The sequence below is a fragment of the Loxodonta africana genome, chromosome 3 (assembly GCF_030014295.1).
Source record: "Loxodonta africana isolate mLoxAfr1 chromosome 3, mLoxAfr1.hap2, whole genome shotgun sequence".
NCBI lineage: Eukaryota > Metazoa > Chordata > Mammalia > Proboscidea > Elephantidae > Loxodonta > Loxodonta africana.
In genome coordinates, this window is record NC_087344.1 from 103,706,609 (window position 1) to 103,727,286 (window position 20,678).

Here is a 20,678-nt window from a genome sequence, read left to right on the forward strand (position 1 = left end):
AAAGTAGAATTTCACTTTGCCTCTTGGTGATTTCTTATTAATGTATTGGCTGTAGGATGAGAGGGAAGAGAGAGCTTAAGTCATGTTCTGTATTCTTTATTTTAAATCTCTTTTTTTAACTGGAGCGGTAACTTGATCAATGTACGCCTATTGGAGGTAATGTGGATTAGCTTGTTAGAGCGTTGCTATAGAATTTCATCCTTTTAGAGAATAAATATTATAACCTTACTAGAAATAAAATTCCAGTTTGATGTTTTTCTTTATGGCTGCATTCCCTAAGTCCTGTAGGAATGTCACCTAAGTAAATGTTCATTGGAATGTCAGTAGCAGTCTTTGAGTTGAAAAAGTGACATCTTAGCAATGGTGAGTTTCTTAACTCTGATTTGAGCAGACTACCATCTTAAACCTATACTGGTAACATAGATTTATCATTACTATGTATTTGCATTTATTATATTTAGTGAGACTCTGATTGATTTCTCAGAATTATTAGCCTGTCCCAGTCTTACTGTATGCATTTGTTTTTGTTCTAGGTTTGTGTTGTTAATTAAGCTAGCGTGTACTGTTGTGGCTTCCTTCCTTCTCTGCTGGCTGCCATTCTTTGCAGAAAGAGAACAAACCCTGCAGGTTCTAAGAAGACTTTTCCCCGTTGATCGTGGATTATTTGAGGCATGTTTAGAAACGTTGCTCTTCCTCCTTTCTGTTGTGATATGTTCCCTGTGACCTTTGGGGATTTCATGTAGAAGCCACACAAGGAATAGGAACTTCAGCTGCTCCCCTCCAGCAGTCATTCCTTGCTAGTTATTTAATCCAGTGTATAACCCCTCGTTCAGCTGGCATTTTCTAATACATTACTGTAATAGGTGATATTCATGCCATCATCAGATCCACAATTCAGTTATATGTTTCTCTAATGAAATAAATAGGGTCCATCGTGAAAGCATGAGAAGTTGTGGCTACAAAGTTAACAACTCTGTAATGTTTTGGTTTATGTTCTCTTTTTAGACTTAGGAAATTATTTGTGAAACTAATAATCATGGTTGCTTCAAAAAGATCTCATAATTCCTAATGAGATATATAACTCCCATCACAATAATTTTTAATGAGAATCTTTTATTTTATTTCATTTAATGTTAGTTTAATCACTCTTGTTTAACGTTTATTACGTGAGTAATTTGAAGATTAAATTTAGTAATTGGGCAAACCATTTTTCTGAAAAAAAGTCCTTCAATAAACTTAGACAGAGACAGTATATTTATAGATAATTTGCTTTTGAATAAACACTTAATGTAAAAAGAATTAGGAAAACATATATATGTTTCTAGTTTTGAATACATAAATTGCTATAGAATATCTTTTCTAGACCAAAAAGAGGATTGAACCAGTATTTTGAGGGAGACTAAGAAAGAATATGGTGTTATGAAGGAACAGGAATGTGTGTTGGTGGGATGATGATGATGATCTTACCGATAATAGTAGTAGTCACTATTATTATCATCACTTACTTACTAGGTCCAGACACTTTACTTGTAATTTCATTTGATCCTTACAGCGGCACTGTGAGGTAGATATTATTATTATCCCCACTTTATAGGTAAGGACTCTGAGGTCAGAGATTCACACAACAAGTATGTGAGAGAGCTGTGATTTGAACTTCCCAACCTGTGCTCCTAACCTTTTCTTTATATAACCCCCAAAAAACAAACTCATTGCCATCGAGTTGATTCCGACTCATAGGGACCCTTGAGGACAGAGTAGAGCTGCCCAGTAGGATTTCCAAGGCTTTAATCATTATGGAAGCAGACTGCCACACCCTTCTGCCATGGAGTGGCTGGTGGGTTTGAACTGTCAGTCTTTTTTTTGGTTAACAATCAAGTGCTTAACCACTGTATCGTCAGGGCTCCTTTTTTTTATATAACATCTAACTTTAACACCTATGTAAAGAAGAGTTTTAATTCTCCATGTAAGCTGCCTGGTTATTTGCCTTACCTTTCATTTCAGAAACGGTAATTTTCATGATAAATATAAAAATGAATATCTTACATGGTTGGTGATGTTGCCAGTGTCCTCTGTTCACTTGTTCTCAAAATCTGAAGACCATTTTCTTTGATCCGACATAGGGAAGTCGGGTGGTACCGTTGTCAGTGATAGTTGCTTCCTTGATGTTATGCCTACACAGCTGTGAGTCAAACAGCTGTGTAGAGGATGGGTTTCATGAGCATTAGAGCTGTAACAAATTTAATTTTGAAAGCGATCCTAGCACAACTGCTAATGTCTTTAAATTTCTTCATTTAGTAGCAGTTAACTCTTGTGATTTCTAGGTGCTAGTAGACTAAATAAATTCAGGTACATATATTACAATTAATATATGTACTACAAATTAGGAAAAAAAAAGATTTCTTAGAAAAATTTCCAAAGTTGAATAACTACAGTTTTTAGGGATGGTGTGCTGCTCTTTGAAAAATAGGAAGTATTTCTTGGGAATGTCTAGGCTAGGGTTGGTGAGTGAAAAGCCTGTTTTCTTAGAGATTATGAAGTGTACTTGGTGGGGTTTTATATTGCTTTTAATTACACCAGAATGTAAAATTAACAAATATCTTTTTAAGGATAAAGTAGCCAATATTTGGTGCAGCTTCAATGTCTTTCTGAAGATTAAGGATATTTTGCCACGTCACAGCCAGGTAATAATCAGGTAAGAGATGCAAAGTTTGTATACAGCGTTTTATAGTTTACTCTCTGAAACTATTATGGTAATATTTATCTGGCATCATTAAGGAATGAGGGTTAACTGTTAGTGACATCTCTATATAACTTAAACCTATCCCTCTAACAACAAAACTTTTTTATTTTAATTGTTTTATGTGAAAGTCTTTCTGAATAGTTACCTAATTGTCTTCTCCTTAAACAGAGAGTAAATTAAATATGATTTAACATTGTCTTCAGAGTGATGATCTCCAAAGGTATGTCAGTTAGGGTACAACCAGAGAATGAGTAGGAGATTATGTGTATTAGTGTGGATTTATTATGGGGAATTGGCTTATGCATTTGTGGTGGCTGGCTAAGTAAGCAGGAAGTCTACATGGCAGGCTACCAGGAAGGGACTTCTAGATGGGGGAGAGAGAGCAGTTTAGACCTAGCTCTTATTTGGAGCAACTGAGTTTAGGGAAGACCTAAGCCCTCTTTTAAAGGACTCCCAACTGATTAAGTCAGGCCCACCCAAGCTAATCTCCCCTTTAAAAAAAAAAAAAATTAACTTAAAATCATTTGAATAGGGACTTTAATTATGTCTGAAATTCCTTCACTGTAGCACCTAGATTAGAGTTTGAATAACTGAGAGAAGGTATGTATATGCTACAAAATGGGCACTGCCTCCTTATGCCCACCAACCCTTGTCAGAGAATATCCCTTGTAGTCCACCCTAATGGAAAGCATACTGGAGAGAGTTCTGGGGACTTTAGTTCAGCCCAGCCAAGTTGATACATCACAAAGCCAACACAAGTGGGAAAATCATTTACTGTGTTAGGTTATAATACTTACCTTTGGAGCTTTCAAGGGCTGCATGCCATCATACTAAATGGCTCCAGACAGCTCTACTTTGTTGAGTCTGTCTGCTTTCTCTAGTTCTTTTTCCTCCCACCCATCAATCACCAGTAGGCGAAGCTCTAGCTACTTGCCACTCCCTTTTTAACTTGTTTTTATCTGACTTAGAGAAGTTGAAAATCTGATAATCAACTTCTGTGAGTAAAGTTTATGAATGTTTGTGTTACAAATATAGCATTGTTTCTTTAAACTTGGCTGTGCTTTCTTATTTTGAGTGTTTGAGAATTGACCTTCAGTTATATCTTTTTTTTTTTTTTTATAAATGGTATTAAATGCTAAAATAACACAAGCAATATTTGGTACTACAGTGTTATGCTCTGTAGTATATCAGCTAATCATATATATATTAAAATCTGTACATAGACTATTTAAATGTTATTTGGTCATAAAATAAACTTTAATTCAAAATCAGTGTTTTGATACATAATATTATCTTTATACTTTTAAAATATTACTTTGTTTTAACTAGATTTAAACTCCTGCAAAGAAAACAATTATTTTATTTTTACTACTTTTTTTTAGCTTTTGTTTTACATTTTTGAGCCTGCTTCCTGCATGTATAAAATTAACACTTCAGCCCTCTCCCAAAGGATTCAGATTCACTCTGGTAAGTTTCTCATTATTTTAAATACTTAATTCTAGCTGCAGCTTGTTTTAACAATATAAATTATTATTTTCTTGCCCTGAACATTATTCACTGAATTAGGAAATAAGGCATTCATTCATTTGTTCGGCAAATATTCACTGACTGTGTATACCATTTGTAGGTGCTGTTTTGGGCACTAGGCAGAGCAATCAGGATCTTTCAGTTTAATTCAACAAATATTTACTCAGTTTCTTCTTTGTAATAATGAGGGAATACAAAGAAGAAAACTGTGGTGATAGACCTGTGCTTAAGGAATTATGCTGTATATAAAGGAGATAGTATTCAGTTTTGTCAGGTATAAATGAAGTGCTACGATAACGTGGAAAAGGGAGATATTACTTTTGGGGGGGAGATTTTAAGACAGCTTCTTAGACCAAGTGGGATTTGAGCCAGTTTTTGAAAGCTGGGCAAGATTTTGGAATAGGAGTTTATATAACAGAAGAGTATTCAAGACAGGAAGAAGAGCTTCAAGGTACAGAGGCGGGAAAGGACAGGGAATGTTCTGGTAACAATAAAATTTGTGTGACTTTTGTGTGTGTGTTGCTAGGAGAAGATACAACGAGAGAGAAGGGTTGAAAGGACCAGATATATTGGGTTGAAAATTTGGAGCTTGATTTGTGTGTGAGAGAAGTAAAAAAAAATTTTTTTCGATAAGGGGATGAGGCAGATCTCTGTTCAGGAAGATGATTTGTGTAAGTTTGAAGATGGATTGCGTATATTTCCTGTAGTTTAGGATTTCTCTCAGTAGGCTTACAAACCCTTCCTGGTTGTATTTCTGTGGTATTTAATCTGTTTTTCTGTACCTTGGTCTGTAAAATGACATTAAAAGAGTACCTTTTAAAAGATTGAGAAGATTTAGTTTATGGGAACAGGAAGTATTAGAGACAACACTTGGTAGAAACTTGGGTTCCAATTCTGGGACTGCCTCTTAGTATTAACATTATGTTCTAAAAACAAACCAGAACTGAACGATGCAACTTTGAGAAAGTCCATCTCAGTTCTACTATGCAAAAAGGATAGTTTCATGTTCCTGTTTCATTATTTTTAATTCCTTTTTCTTTATTACCTTTTGTTGCTGATTTCTGTTGTTTCACCTCTGTGAATGAACTCTGAGCGTGTAAAGTCACCCACTGTTAGTATTTTATGGGATGTTTAGAACAGGATGAATGTGGTCAGTAATGCCCTGATGTTTTTATTGGCCTAACTGGTAAAAGTTTTGAAATATGTGTGATTAAGTTATTTTTCTAGGAAATAACATGCTAAATAAAGGTCTATTTTAAAGATAATGGAATAGAATTTCAGAATTTGAGTAACTGTAGCAGTGTTAGAGATGATTACTTTTAGAGCTGGAGCCAGAAAAAATGTTTTATTATTTTATTTGTTAACTATGTTTGATACAAACCACTGTGTTTAAAACAAGTAAATTAATTATTTTTGTTGATAATGTTTTGAATTCTTATTGCATACTTCTGAGAGCTTTAAAAACATTTCACATTATAATTTTAGAAGTATTTTCCTTTAAATTATGTTCGGTTGAACTATTTCTCAATATAAATCTATAATTGAGATAATTGATAATATTAATGCTAATATATCTATAGCAGCAAAATGATTTATTTTGAATTTGTTAAGTAGTGTTTATACAGTGCCCTCTGATGTGCCAGGTCCACTCTTCCAGGTAGTGGGCATGTAAGTAAATGACAGATAATGCCCTTGCTCTCTTAACTGGGGCCTTTCACGGTTCGTGGCAGGAAATGGACAATGAACAAATCAGTTAGGAAAATATCTGGGAGTAATGAGTGCTATGAAGAAAATAGGATGATGTGAAAAGAGAGCCGATGGGATAGGGTTGACAAGTCACCATGATAGTTTGAGTCAGGGAAGTTCTTATTCTCCGGAAGTAACATTGGAACTGAGAATTTAATGACCAGTCAGAAGGAGCCAACCCCAAGAAGGAGGTTCTGACTTGATAAAAGCAAATGCAGAGGAACACTTTTGACATGTTTGAGGCGTAAAGGAACAGGTATGAAGTGGCTGGCATGAGGTGAGTGAAGGCGAGAGTAAGAGGTGAACTGGAAGAGGAAGGCAGGAGCTAGATCATGTAGCTCTTTGCAAGAGTTTGGATTTTATTCTAAGGGTGATGAGAAGCTGTTGGAGGACTTTAAACAGGGAAATTATATGATCTGAGATGGTGACTGTATGGAGAATGGGCTGACTGTAAGGGGCAAAAGTGTTACCAGTTATGAGGTTATTGCAGTAGTCCAGAAGAAAGATGGAAGTGGGTGGCTCAAGACTACTCTGCTCCACCATCAGCAGAGGAGGTGAAGAGAAGCGGATGGATATTTTATTTAGGAGGTTTTATAGACAGGGTTTACTGAAGGGTTGGATGTGTAGCATTCTACATGATGGTAATCCAGGCTTTTGGCTTGAGTAACTAGATGGATGTATGTATGTAGGCATGTCTAATACGTAGAAAATGAACTTCCGAAAATAGATCTAAGTCATTTTCATTTAAAACACCAAATAGAAAATGATGAATTTATAAAACATTTAAAATATTTTATTGAAGTATACATTTTAAGAACATGAAAATAGATTTTTTTTTGGCAGTTTTAGATTTTGACCTTCTTGGCCTTCATACTTATTAGTTCAAAGTGTTAGGGATTCCAAGGGAAGATGAAGGCATGATTCTTGTGTCTAAGGTACTTAGTAGTTTTGCTTATTATTGAGTCTCAATGAACTTGTTTTAGGTAGTTAAGCATAGCTTTATAATCATTGTTTATAAAAGAGTACTTTGATTATTGTATTTTATGCAAATAATGCTCACCTTTTGCTAACAGCATCCTTTTCCCATGAGGTATTTTCGTAATTGTGCTATGCTAAGTTTTTTATAACAATGTGTAAAATAGCACTTTTGAAAATACCTCATGGGGTGGGGGAAGGGTGTGGTAGGCAAACAAATGTAGAAGACTTGTGTTATTTGTATAAAAATACGGTATTAAATCTGATTTAAAATATACATGCTAGTGTTGCATATATATTTTGCTTCTAGTTAGAAGTCACATTATTCTTTAAAATTTCATTTGAAATGATTTTTAGATTTATAATTGCTATTCTATTTTTATTCTATTTTAAGTTATATCTCATTTTTCCTTTTTTTCCTTTAAGGTTAGCTGTGCTCTATCATTTTTTTTATTTTCTTTCCAAGTACATGAAAAATCCATTCTCTTGGTATCACTGTAAGTAAAAATGTTTGATGTATTTATTACTACTTGTATATAAACTATAAATAAATTTATAGTTTAATATAAATATCTGCTTAAATGTAAAACAAAACTACACAAGTGTTATATATTTGCATAAATTATTTTACAAAGTCATACTTTTCCAGATTATTTTTCCAAAATTTCCTTATGATTTTATTTCTTTATTAAATATAATATTTTAAACTTTAAAAAATTTGTAGGGATTACTGTACTTTTTATTTCTTCCTGTTTCATTATATCTATGCTTTTAAAAAGTGTGTCCTCCAAAGAGGCTTTTCTCAGACTGGAACCAGTTTGTATCTTTGCCTTTTTCATTTCATTCATTTCCATATCTATTTAGTAGCCTTGTTCTCTCTATTAACCTCCAAAGAGTCTTTCATATATTGCCTCCTTTCTCTTTCCTTTGCCATAACCTTTGATTAGACTCTATTGGAAGTCTCTAACCAGACTGCTTTGTTTTAGGAGCCTTAAGATTTTTTCTGGTTTCCAGTTATATGCTTTTCATAGAAATTTGGTGACAGTTGAGGGTGTATTTTCCTGATATTAAAATAGCATTTTCCCAGAACACCTTGGAATACTTGAATCCTGCCCTAAATAAATACCAAACCACTACCACCCAGTCCTGCCCATCTTTCACCCTGTTTGGTAGGTTCATGTAGAAGATACATGTACAGAATGACCAACGACAAATTCAAGGCAGTATCACTTTTATTAAGTGAAGTTTTGGACTAAAACCTCAGCACAAAAGTTTCTAGTAAGCTGGCCTAGCCTGTGTGGAAGGTTTCTTTGCCCTAAGCAAAATAGTCTCAATACCTTTGCATGATGAGAGGACTATTAAATTTCATCCCTCACAGCTCAAACCTGAGTTGAATCTTACCACGATTATATGAGACTAGACTAACCCTACACAAATTCCTAGTGCTAGGGGGAATGGAACTATAGCGAGATGTTACTTTCAAACATACACATTTTCCCCAGAATTTAAGTGGGGTCCAAACCTTGTAGGACCTTGTAGCTATATTTGGGACCTTAGCTTTTATTCTGAAAGAAATGGGGAGCCGTGGGAGGATTTTGAGGAAGAAACATCATCTGACTTGGTGTTTTTAAAGGATCACTCTAGCTGCAGGTTGAGAATAGATTGTTGGGGGCAAGGCTAGGAAACATGAACCATTTAGAAGGCTACTACTATAATCCAGGTGAGAGATGGCGGTGACTGGGACCAAGATAGCAATAGTGGAAGAAGTGAGAAGTGGTCAGTTTCTGAATATAATTATAGAACCAGAAGGTTTCCTAATGATTTGGATGTAGGATGTGAGAAAAACCAAGGATAAGCCCATGGTCTTTGGCCTGGAACTGGAAGGATAAAAGTGTCTACTGAAATGGGCAAGACTGCAAGTGGAGCAGGATTAGGCTAGGGTTGGGACAGCGTGGGAGGTTCAGGAGTTCAGTGCTGGGTATATCTTTAGACATCCAAGTGGAGACGTTGAGTCGACATTAGGATATGTGAGTCTGGAGTGGATATGTAAGTGGAGTTCCAGAAAGAAGTTGAGTTGGAGGTTGGAGACTTCAGTACACATGTTTGTTATTTACCGTCACGAGACTGAATGAGATAACCAAGGAAGTGAATAGATAGAGAAAGGATCAAGGACTGAGTCCTGGGCTACATAATGTTAAGAGATCTGGGAGAAGAGGCAAATAGGAATGACTAGTGAGGTAGGATGTATACCAGCAGAGCTGGTGTCCTGGACGCTGAGTGAAGAAGATGTTTTAAGAACATGAGGTGGTCAGTTGTATCAGATGCTGCTAATAGGTCAGATAAGATGAGGGCTGAGAGTAGATTATTGGCCTTAGCAATATGGAAGTCATTGGTGACCTTGACAAGGCCAGTGTTTGTGGAGTGGTAGTGGCAAAAGCCTGATTAGGATGGAGTTAAGTAATAATAATGAGAGGAAAAAATTGAAGACATAAGCATAGATAATTCTTTTTTTAAATGTGTGTATATATGTATTTTTTTATAGATATATATTTTAAATTGTAGTTAAAATACACATAACATAAAGCTTTACCATTAGTGACATTTAGTACATTTACAGTGTTGTGCAACTATCACCACCGTCTAGTTATAGAACATTTTTATCACACCAAAAGGAAACCTTGTACCCATTAAGCAGTCACTCCCCATTCCCCTTCCCTTCCAGCCCCTGGCAGCCATTAATTTACTTTCTGTTTTTGTTGATTTGACTATTCCCGACATTTCATAAATTGAATCATACAATATGTGACCTCTTGTGTCTGACTTCTTTCACTTAGAGTAATGTTTTCAAGGTTCATGCTGTAGCATGTATCAGTACTTTATTCTTTTTATGGCTGAATAATATTCCACTGTCTAGATATATTTTTTTGTTTATCCATTCATCAGTTGATGAACATCTGGGCTGTTTCTACCTTTTGGGTATTGTGAACAGTGCTGCTGTGAACATTCGTATACAAGTTTTTATTTGAACACTTGTTTTCAGTTCTCTTGGATATATACTCAAGGGGAACCCAGGTGGCGTAGTGGTTAAGAGCTCAGCTGCTAACCAAAAGGTTGGCAGTTTGAATCCACCAGGCACTCCTTGGAAACTCTATGGGGTAGTTCTACTCTGCCTTTTAGGGTCGCTATGAGTCGGAATGGACTTAATGGTGGGGGCGGGGGCAGGGGGTTTGGTTTATATACCTGAGTGGAATTACTAGCTCATATGATAATTCTATTTTTAATTTATTGAGGAACCAACAAACTGTTTTCTACAGCAGCTGTACCATTTTACATTCACATCAGCTGTGTGTTTCTCCACATTTCAGTTTCTCCACATTCTTGTCAACACTTGTTATTTTCTGATTTTTTGGTTATAGCCAGCTGAGTGGGTGTGAAGTGGTATCTCATTGTGGTTTTGATTTGCATTTCCCTAGTGCAAATACAATTGATGATACAAATAAATTTAACTCATGATGTCTAGCATTTCATGTGCTTGGCAATTTGTATATTTTCTTTAGAGACATATCTATTCAAGTCTTTTGCCCATTTTTTAATTGGGTTGTCTTTTTGTTGTTGAGTTGTAAGAGTTCTTTATATATTCTGGATACTAGAATCTCATCAGATACATAATTTGCAAATATTTTCTTTCATTCTGTAGGTTGTCTTTTCACTTTCTTATAGTGTTCTTAGGTGCTCAAAGTTTTTTAAGTTTGATGGAGTCTCATTTATTTTTTCTTTAGTTGCTTGTGCTTTGATGTCATATCTAAAAAAACTGTTGTCAAATCCAAGACCGTGAAGGCTTACCTCTATGCTTTCTTTTAAGAGTACTATGGATTTAGCTTTTATATTTAGGTCATTGATTGACCTTAATATTTTGTATATGGTGTGAGGTAGGTAGATAATTCTTTAGAGGAATTTTATTGAAACTGGTAGGAAAGATTTTGTTTGAGTCACATGTACACCAGTGTTCATTGTGGCACTATTCATAACAGCTAAAAGGTGGAAACAACTTAAGTGTCTATCAATGGGTGAATGAATAAACAAAACGTGCTACATGCATATGATGGAATACTACCCAGCTGTAAAGAGAAATGAAGTCCTGACCCATGCTGTAATGTGGATGAACCTCAAAAATCTTATACCCAGTGAAATAAGTCAGTCATAAAAACAAGTATTGTATGATCTCACTTACATGAAATAACAAGAACAGGAAAATGTATAGAGACCAAGGCTTATTAGTAGTTACCAGGGGTGGGAAGGAAGGAGAAAGGGAGAGTTTTTGTTTTGTGAGTGTTCGTTTATGGTGATTGGAAATTTGAAAACAGTTATGGGTGGTGGTTGCACAGCATGATTAATGTAATTGATATTGTTAAACAGTACACCTGAAAATGTTGAATTAACAAATGTTGTGTCTTTTACATATATATATATATATAAGGGAGAGAGAAGTTTGTTGTTTGTTTTGAGATAGAAGGTAGAAGAAATAATAGCATGGGAATGGTTGGTAGAGAGGGAAAATTGTTGATATAGGAGAGAGTTGAGGGGTGCTGGAGCAATGTTCTTCAGTGAGAGTGATGGGGAAGGAACTAGAACACAAACGGAAGAATCGGCTGTGGACAGAGGCATGAACTGTTCATCTTTAGCAAAAGAAGGGAAGCAGGCAATAAGGGTACAGATGCTGAGGAGGGAGTAGATGTGATGGCGGGCACCTGTAGAAAGTTCTCGTTTAACTGCTTCACTTTTCTTATTGAAGTGGGAAGCTAAGTCATTAGTTAAAAGTGGATTGGAAGTGTTAGGAGTATGAGAGCGGAGAAGGTGTGAAACATTTTTCTAAAGAGAATCAGGGTGAACAGACTAGGGAAATATATAGTAGTTGCTGAGCATTTGAATATCATGGTTGTATATTTAAATGGAGACCAATCAGTGTGGGTAAATGTTTTTCTCCAGGCCAGTTGCTCAGGTATAGTTGACGTAAGTGCAGGTGGAGAGTTGGGTGTTTCAAGGTTTACGGTTTTGTCTAGTGAAGATAACTACCTTCCTTGCATGGCACTTGAGAGTGCATGCATGGAAGTGAGTATAATGAGTGACCTTACAGGGTCGCTGTGAGTCAGAATCGACTTGATGACAACGGGTATGGTTTTTATTTATTTATTGGTAAGAAAAGGACATCAAAGGGGTAAAGAAAAGTGGAAAGGTGGTAGTAATAGTGGATCAAAGGTCTTGGTGGGGTCAGAAGATTGTTGGAGTGTTGAAAAGGTGGGAGATACAGTGGTCAGAGTAGAATGCATGAATTGTGATTACCAGGTGGTTGCAGTGTAGAGTATGACCTTAAGGGGTAGGGCTGAAAATGAGATTACTGGAAAAGAGAAGTTACAGCACATGAAAGACCAGGGTGTTGGGAGGTTCATCTACATATATATTAAAATGAGTCCAAGAATTAAGATGAGTAAGGTTTTAGAGAGCGATGATGAGGAAGGAGCTGAAGCTGTTGAGTAATGACCCTGGTAGTTTGGTGGATAACAAAGGTGGGAATAGTAGGGGATAAAGTCTGAAGACATGAGATTCAAAGCTGGGGCTTGTTAGGGTGCAGAGAGGGAGAACCAGTGTGGAAATGGCAATGAAGAGCCACTCCCAGGCTGTGAGTAGAAAACAGGCAACACTTGAGAGGGCAGAGGACCGAGCCAGGCATCATTTAGAACAAGGAGGTGAAGGAACTGTTCAGAAAAGAAGTTAAGGATATAGGCGATTTTACTGCTCGGCTATACATTTTAAGTACCTTGAGGTTAAGGGCTGAGTTATATTCATTTTTATCCTTTCAGAGCAGTGCCTGTGCATGAGTTTTTGATAAATGCTTGTGTTCAGTAAAATGATTATTGAATGAATAAATGGAAAATAATTAAGACCCTGAAGGAGAAAATAATATTGGGCACCTACTAAGAACTTGCTGTTAACATGAATTCATTTAGATTTTAAAATGAAATTGAAAGCCCTGTAGTGTTTTCTTTTAATATGTTGTTGTTAGTTGGCTCTGACTCATGGTGACTCCATGTGCAACAGAATGATACGTTGCCCAGTCCTGTGCCATCTTCATGATCATTGGTGTGTTTGAGTCCATTGTTGACCTCCATTCTGTCAGTCTGTCTCATTAACGGGTTCCCTTGGTTTCACTGGCCTTCCACTTTTCCAAACAGGATGCCCTTCTCTAGTGATCAGGCCCTCCTGATGATATGTCCAAAGTAAGCAAGTCACAGTCTCAGACAATATTCTGTGATCATAGGGTTTTAACTGGCTGATTTTCAGAAGTAAATCACCAGACCCTTCTTCCTAGTCTTTCTTAGTCTTAAAGCTCTACTGAAATCTGTCCACCATGGGTGACCCTTCTGATATTCAAAACACCAGTGCCATAGCTTCCAGCATCACAGTAAGAGGCAAGTCACCACAGTACAACAAACTGACAGATGGGTGGTGGCCTTTTAGTATAGTAGTTTACAATTGGTTTATAATCCCAGGCCTTAGATCTTATATGCTAGTTGACATGGGTAAAAGTTATCCTTCTAAGAAAAGGGGAGAATGCTCATACCTTTTTATATTATTTATTAAAATAAGGAGATAAAAAATGATTAATAATTCAATAACTACCAACATTAGAAAAAAGCTTTTATCGCCCATTTGTATGTGGCACCATGGCCAGGCAGTCTGATATCTATCACTGCAGTTTTGTGGTCTTTATATTTCACAAAGTGCTTTCATACGTAAATTATTTTTCCTAGACTGTGAGGGCAGAGGCATTGTTTGTATGCACATTTGTATGCCCAGCACCTGATAGTATCTAATATCTGACTTATTGGAGGTATTCAGTAAATTTGATAAACGGATGAGAAAATGAAGAAGTGTGTAAGTGAGTGAAGGAGCCCTGGTGGTGCAAAAGTGAAGTGCTCATCCGCAAACTCAAAGGATGGCTGAACCCACCCAGCAGCTCTGTGGGAGAAAGACCTGGCAATCTGCTTCAGTGAAGATTACAGCCTAGAAAACCCTAGAGGGAAGTTCTCTTCTGTCACAAGGAGTTGCTGTGAGTCAGAATCAACTCCACGGCCCTTAACAACAACTATATTGTGACTGAAGACTTCTAACTCTGAAGAAGGAAAGACAGGCTTAACAAGTAAACACTACAAGATACATGTAAAAGAGTTCTTTCAACCACTTAGCAATTCAAGGTATTACTTCCTTTTACACGTAAGAAAACAGGTAAATTAATCATTTTGCTCAAGGTCACACAGTAAGTGGCAGAGTTGGGACTAGGACCCAGGTCTTCTGGCTCCCCGCATCCTTCTCCTTGAGCATTATTATCACAGTTGAATCCAGAAGATAATGGACATGGGAAGGTGGTAAGGGGGCCACAGAGTTTGGAGCCCTGACACTAACAGCTCCTTGATGGAGGCAGTGGTTCCATCTGTTGCTATATTAATTGCCCTTTTCATGTAGCCTTTTCTTACTCATTTTTTTTCCCCTCTTTTACGCTGCCATTATCAACTTACTTGCCTTTATAACTCTTCTTTGCCTCTCTTGTGCTCTCTCCAGGGGCATGATGATGCTGCCTGTCGTAGCTTTAGTTTTTAACTTAGTGGAGTAATATCTAACCTGGAGGATGATAAAAAAGAAACGTTTGAAAACAAATATCTCTGGAGTTCACTTCATATTTATGTGAAGTAGAACAGAATATATGCAAAGGCTTTCTCTGAATGTTCAGATCTGTTTATCTGATTCTTAAGCTGCTGTTTACATGATAGAGACATGTTCCATTAATGGTGTACTGTTATTGTGAGGAATTCCTGCCCCTTCTGTGTCTAGACTCATTTAGTTTGGATTGATAGTTATAACAAAATGAATCAGTAGTCCATATGGAGACCTTGCTGGCTTTTCTTTCTTTCCTTTTAATGTGTTTGTATGTATTTTTTCAAGTAGGAATTAAGATTATATTCTTGAATATTAAAATATTTTTTCTTTACCATTTTAGACCAGTCTGCTTAGTTTTAAATGAAATTCCTTTTATATCGACTTGGTTTTTACTTGTGTCAACATTTAGGTGAGTCAAACCAATTTCCTATAGTTCTTATAGACTAATACTTTTTTACAAAGTGATTGTTTTGAATTGACAGTTCTCTTTTGATATTTTTTCTGCTTTCCTTTATAGTATGCTACCTCTTTTATTGAAAGATGAACTTTTGATGCCCTCGGTTGTGACAGTGATGGCATTTTTTATAGCTTGTGCTACCTCTTTTTCAATATTTGAAAAGATTTCTGAAGAAGAACTGCGGCTGCAATCCTTTTCTGTTTCTGTTAGGAAGTATCTTCCATGTTTTACATTTCTTCCCAGAATTATACAACATTTGGTAAGTGGTTCAGTTTTTAAGGAATGGTACATTTTTCCGCATGCCACTAATTTTTTAAATCATTGAAATTTCTTCTTTACATATTTTTTTTGAGGTATAATTCACATAAATTGACCCATAAAATTCATCACTTTAAGTTTATATTTCAGTGGTTTTTAGTATGTATACAGAGTTATGCAAACATCATCACAATCTAATTTCAGAATTTTTTCATTACTCCAAAAAGAAATGCTGTACCCCTTAGCAGTCACTCCCAATTCCCACCCTCACTCCTCACCCCCAGCCCTGGATAGCCGCTAATCTACTTTCTGTCTCTATAAATTTGCTTATTCTGGACATCTCATATAAATGAAATCCTATAATATGTGGTATTTTGTGACTGTCTTCTTAGGATAATGTTTTCAAGGCTCATCCGTTTTGTAGCCATGTATCAGTACTTCACTTGTTTTTATTGCTGAATAATATTCCCTCAGATGGACAGACCATATTTTCATCAGTCGATGGACATTTAGGTTATTTCCACTTGTTGGTATTATGAATAATGCTGCTGTGAACATCTGTGTACAAGTTTTTGTGTGCTCATTATGTTTTCATTTCTCTTGGGTATATACCTATGTGTGGGATTGCTGGTCATATGGTACCTCTATGCCTAACCTTTTGAGGAACTGCTAAACTGTTTTCCAAAGTAGCTGCAACATTTTATATTTCTGTCAGCAGTGTATGTGGGTTCGTTTCTCTACAAACTCGTCAGCACTTGTTATTCTGTCATTTTGATTATAGCCATCCTAGTGGGTATGAGGAGCTCTGGTGGCACAGTGGTTAAGAGCTTGGCTGCTAACCTAAAGGTCGGCAGTTCAAATCCATCGCCGTTCCTTGGAAACCCTGTGGGGCAGTTCTACTTTGTCCTGTAAGGTCACTATGTGTCAAAATTGACCTGACAGTAACGAGTTTGGTTTAGTGAGTATGAGGGACTCCCTGAATGGTACTAATGGTTAATGTGCTTGGCTCCTAAGTGAAAGCCTAGGAAGTAAGGACTGGCAGTCTACTTCAGAAAAATCAGCCATTGAAAACCCTATGGAGCACAGTTCTACTTTTTTGTGTTTATTGGTCAGTTGTGGATCTCTTTTGAAGGAATGCCAATTGAGATCCTTTGCCCATATATTTGTCTTTTTGTTGTTGAGTTGAAGAGTTCTTTATATATTCTGGATACAAGTTCCTTAGGAGGTATGTGATTTACAGACATTTTATCCCATTCTGTGGGTTGCCTCTTCACTTTCTTGATGGTGTTGTATGCAGCACAGAAATTTTGATTTTGATAAGTCCAGTTTATTTTTTTTGTTGTTGCTTGTGCTTTTGTTGTGTGTCTGAGATGGTAATAAAAGTCAGGACACTGGATGAACTCACCAAAGGCATGAATACAGATTGATAAGAGGAGAAAGTATTCAGCCCTGGGACACAGCAATGCATAGACGTAGGGGACATGGGAAGGAACTACAAAAGGAATCTGAGAAGGAGCAACTAGGGTGATGGCAGGAGAACAGGAGAGTATATTGTTGTTAGGTGCTGTCAAGTCAGTCCGGACTCATAGCAACCCTGTATACAGCAGAATGAAACACTGCCCAGTCCTGCACCACCCTCACAATCTTTGCTGTGTTTGAGCCCATTGTTGCAGACACTGTGTCAATCCATCTCATTGAGGGTCCTCCCCTTTTTCCCTGACTCTTTACCAAGCATGAAGTCCTTCTGCAGGGGCTAGTCCCTCCTGATAACATGCCTGAAGTATGTGAGACGAAGTCTCGCTATCATTTCTAAGGAGCATTCTGGCTGTACTTTTCTAAGACGGATTTGTTCGTTCTTCTGGCAGTCCACAGTTCATTCAGTATTCTTTACCAGCACCATAATTCAAAAGCATCAGTTCTTCTTCAGTCTTCCTTATCCATTGTCCAGCTTTTGCATGCATATGAGCCAACTGAAAACACCATGGCTTGAGTCAGGTGCACCTTAGTCCTCAAAGTGACATCTTTGCTTTTTAACACTTTAAAGAGGTCTTTTGCAGCAGATTTGCCCAAGGCAATGCATCCTTTGATTTCTTGACTGCTGCTTCCATGGGTGTTGATTGTGGATCCAAGTAAAACGAATTCCTTGACAACTTCAGTCTTTTCTCCATTTATCATGATGTTCCTTATTGGTCCAGTTGTAACGATTTTTGTTTTCTATATGTTGAGGTGTAATCAATGCTCAAGGTCAGTGCTTCAAGTTCTCTTCATTTTCAGCAAGCCAGGGTGTGTCATCTGCATATCACAGGTTGTTAGTGAGTCTTCCTCCAATCCTGATGCTGTGTTCTTCTTCATATAGTTCAGCTTCTCAGTGTACAGATTGAATAAGTATGGTGAAAGGATACAACTCTGACACACACCTTTCCTGACTTTAAACCTCACAGTATCCCCTTGTTCTGTTCAAACAACTGCATCTTGGTCTATGTACGGGTTCCACATGAGCACAATTAAGTGTTCTGCAGTTCCCATTCTTAGCAATGTTATCCATAATTTGTTATGATCCACACAGTTGAATGCCTTTGCACAGGTAAACATCTTTCTGGTATTCTCGCTTTCAGCCAAGATTCATCTGACATCAGCAGCGATACCCTGGTTCCACGTCCTCTCCTGAATCTGGCTTCAGTGTCTGGCAGTTCCCTGTTGATGTACTGCTGCAGCTGCTTTTGAGTGACCTTCAGCAAAATTTTACTTGCATGTGATATTAATAATATTGTTTGATAATTTTTACATTCTGTTGGATTGCCTTTCTTTGGAATGGGCATTTCTGGTCAGTTAGATCTTTTCCAGTTGGTTGGCCACGTAGCTGTCTTCCAAATTTCTTGGCATAGATGAGTGAGCACTTGCAGCATTACATCTGTTAGTTGAAACATCTCTATTCATATTCTGTGAGTTTCTGGAGACTTGTTTTTCACCATTCCCTTCAGTGCAGCATGGACCTCTTCCTTCAGTACCATTGGTTCCTGATCATATGCTACCCCCTGAAATGGTTGAATGTCGACCAGTTCTTTTTGGTACAGTGACTCTGTATTCCTTCCATCTTCTTTTGATGCTTCCTGTGTTGTTCCTAGAATCCTTCAGTGTTGTTCATAGACTCCTTCAGTATTGCAGCTCAAGGCTTGAACTTTTTCTTCAGTTCTTTCAACTTGAGAGATACTGAGAGTGTTCTTCCCTTTTGATTTTGTAACTCCAGGTCTTTGCACATTTCACTATAATACTTTGTCTTCTTAAATTGCTGCTTGAAATCTTCTGTTCAACTCTTTTATTTCATCATTTCTTCCATTCAGTTTAGTTACTCCGCATTCAAGAGCAAGTTTCAGAATCTCTTCTGACATCCATTTTGGACTTTTCTTTCTTTCTTGTCTTTTTAATGACCTTTTGCTTTCTTCATTTATGGTGTCCTTGCAGTTATTCCATAACTCATCTGGTCTGTGGTCGTTACTGTTCAGTACATCAGATCTGTTGCGATGGTCTCTAACTTCAGGTGGGATATACTCACTCACTTTGGCTATCATTAGAGTTGTTTTAATTTTCTTCAGGTTCAACTTGAACTTGCATATGAGCAATTAATGGTCTGTTCTGCAGTCAGACCCTGGCCTTGTTCTGACTGATGATTCAGAGTTACTCCATTGTCTCTTTACATAGACATAGTCTATTTGATTCTGTGTATCCCATATGGCGAGGTCCATGTGTATAGTTGCCATTTATGTTGTTGAAAAAAGGTATTCCCAATGAATAGGTCATGCGATCTCCAGTGTTTCTGTCATCAAGGCTATGTTTTCCAACTACCGATTCTTTTGTTTCCAACTTTCGTATTCCAATTACCAGTAATTACCAATGCATCTTGACTGCATTTTTTAAAATCAGTTTCAGACTACAGAAGCTGATGAAAATCTTCAATTTCTTCATCTTTGGCCTTAGTGGTTGGTGCGTAAATTTGAGTAATAGTTGTATTAACTGGTCTTCCTTGTAGGCATATGGATATTATCCTGTCACTCACAGTGTTGTACTTCAGGATAGATCTGGCAGTGTTCTTTTTGCTAATGAATGCAATGCCCTTCCTCTTCAACTCGTCATTCCCAGCATAGTGGACCATGTGATTGTCCGATTCAAAAGGTGAATACCCATCCATTTCAGCTCACTGATGTGTAGGAGGAAATCGACCTTCAAGCATTCCATTTCATTTTTGACAACTTCCAATTTTCCTAGATTCATACTTTGTACATTCCAAGTTCTGATTATTAATGGATGTTTGTAGCTGTATCTTCTTATTTTGAGTCATGCCACATCAGCAGATGAAGGTCCTGAAAGCTTTACTCCATCCATGTCATTAAGGTCGACTCTACTTTGGGTAGGCAGCTCTTCTCCCCAGTTGTATTTCGAGTGCCTTCCAACCTGAGGGGCTTATCTTTTGCGACTATATCAGACAGTGTTCTGCTGTTATTTATAAAGTTCCAAGTGGTTTTTTCAGGGGGTAGATTGCCAGGTCCTTCTTCCTAGTCTCTTTTAGTTTGGAAGCTCCACTGAATCCTGCCCACCATGGGTGATCCTCCTTGTATTTGAAATACTAGTGACACCACTTCCAGCATCACGGCAACATGTAAGCCACCACAGTACGACAAACTGATAAGCAGTGGCAGAGACTGTAGTGTCGTGGAAATCAAATGAAGAGTGTTTCAAGGAGATGGGACGATGCGTTATTTCAAGTGCTGCTGAGAGATACGTACGAATCGGCTATTTGATTTAACGCAGTGGAGAGATCATTGTAGATCTTTGACCAAAGTGGTTTCATAGGGTGGTTGGGATAGAAGCCTGATTGGTTCTGGTTCACTAGTGAGTGGGAGAATTGGACACAGCAAGTTATAGACAACTGTTTTGGAAAACTTGGCTGTAAATAGGACCAGACAAATGGGATTTTTGTTTAAAATGGGAGTAATTTCTAAATGTCTGTTAGCAGTTATTCAAGATCATGGTATCATCACATCTCAAACTGCCCCATATTTCTTGTTTGAAACATTTACTTTGATGATTTCACTTGAGATATTTTCACTCTTTTCTGAGGTTGCCTCAGGAATTTTTCCTTGGAGGTTATTTGCAGTCTTTGTTTACTTATTTGTAAACCTTTTTGGCTCTCATCCTTCCCACTCTTCCATCTGGAATGACCACCGCATTACTCTCTATTCAAGTCTTACCAATTTTTTTCATAAT

General features: G+C 37.2%; 1 protein-coding gene across 15 annotated transcripts in view; it reads left to right on the forward strand.

Moving 5' to 3' along the window:
- Positions 1-20,678, forward strand: part of ALG6 (ALG6 alpha-1,3-glucosyltransferase) — an 86,973-nt gene that overhangs the window by 45,948 nt on the left and 20,347 nt on the right. For all 15 annotated transcript variants that reach the window (XM_023549507.2, XM_023549508.2, XM_064282081.1 and 12 more), the window contains 6 exons: positions 534-669; positions 2,607-2,692; positions 4,123-4,207; positions 7,415-7,485; positions 15,042-15,110; positions 15,219-15,417. In XM_023549507.2, the coding sequence (XP_023405275.1) occupies positions 534-669; positions 2,607-2,692; positions 4,123-4,207; positions 7,415-7,485; positions 15,042-15,110; positions 15,219-15,417 (646 nt within the window). The remainder of the gene's footprint in view (positions 1-533; positions 670-2,606; positions 2,693-4,122; positions 4,208-7,414; positions 7,486-15,041; positions 15,111-15,218; positions 15,418-20,678) is intronic.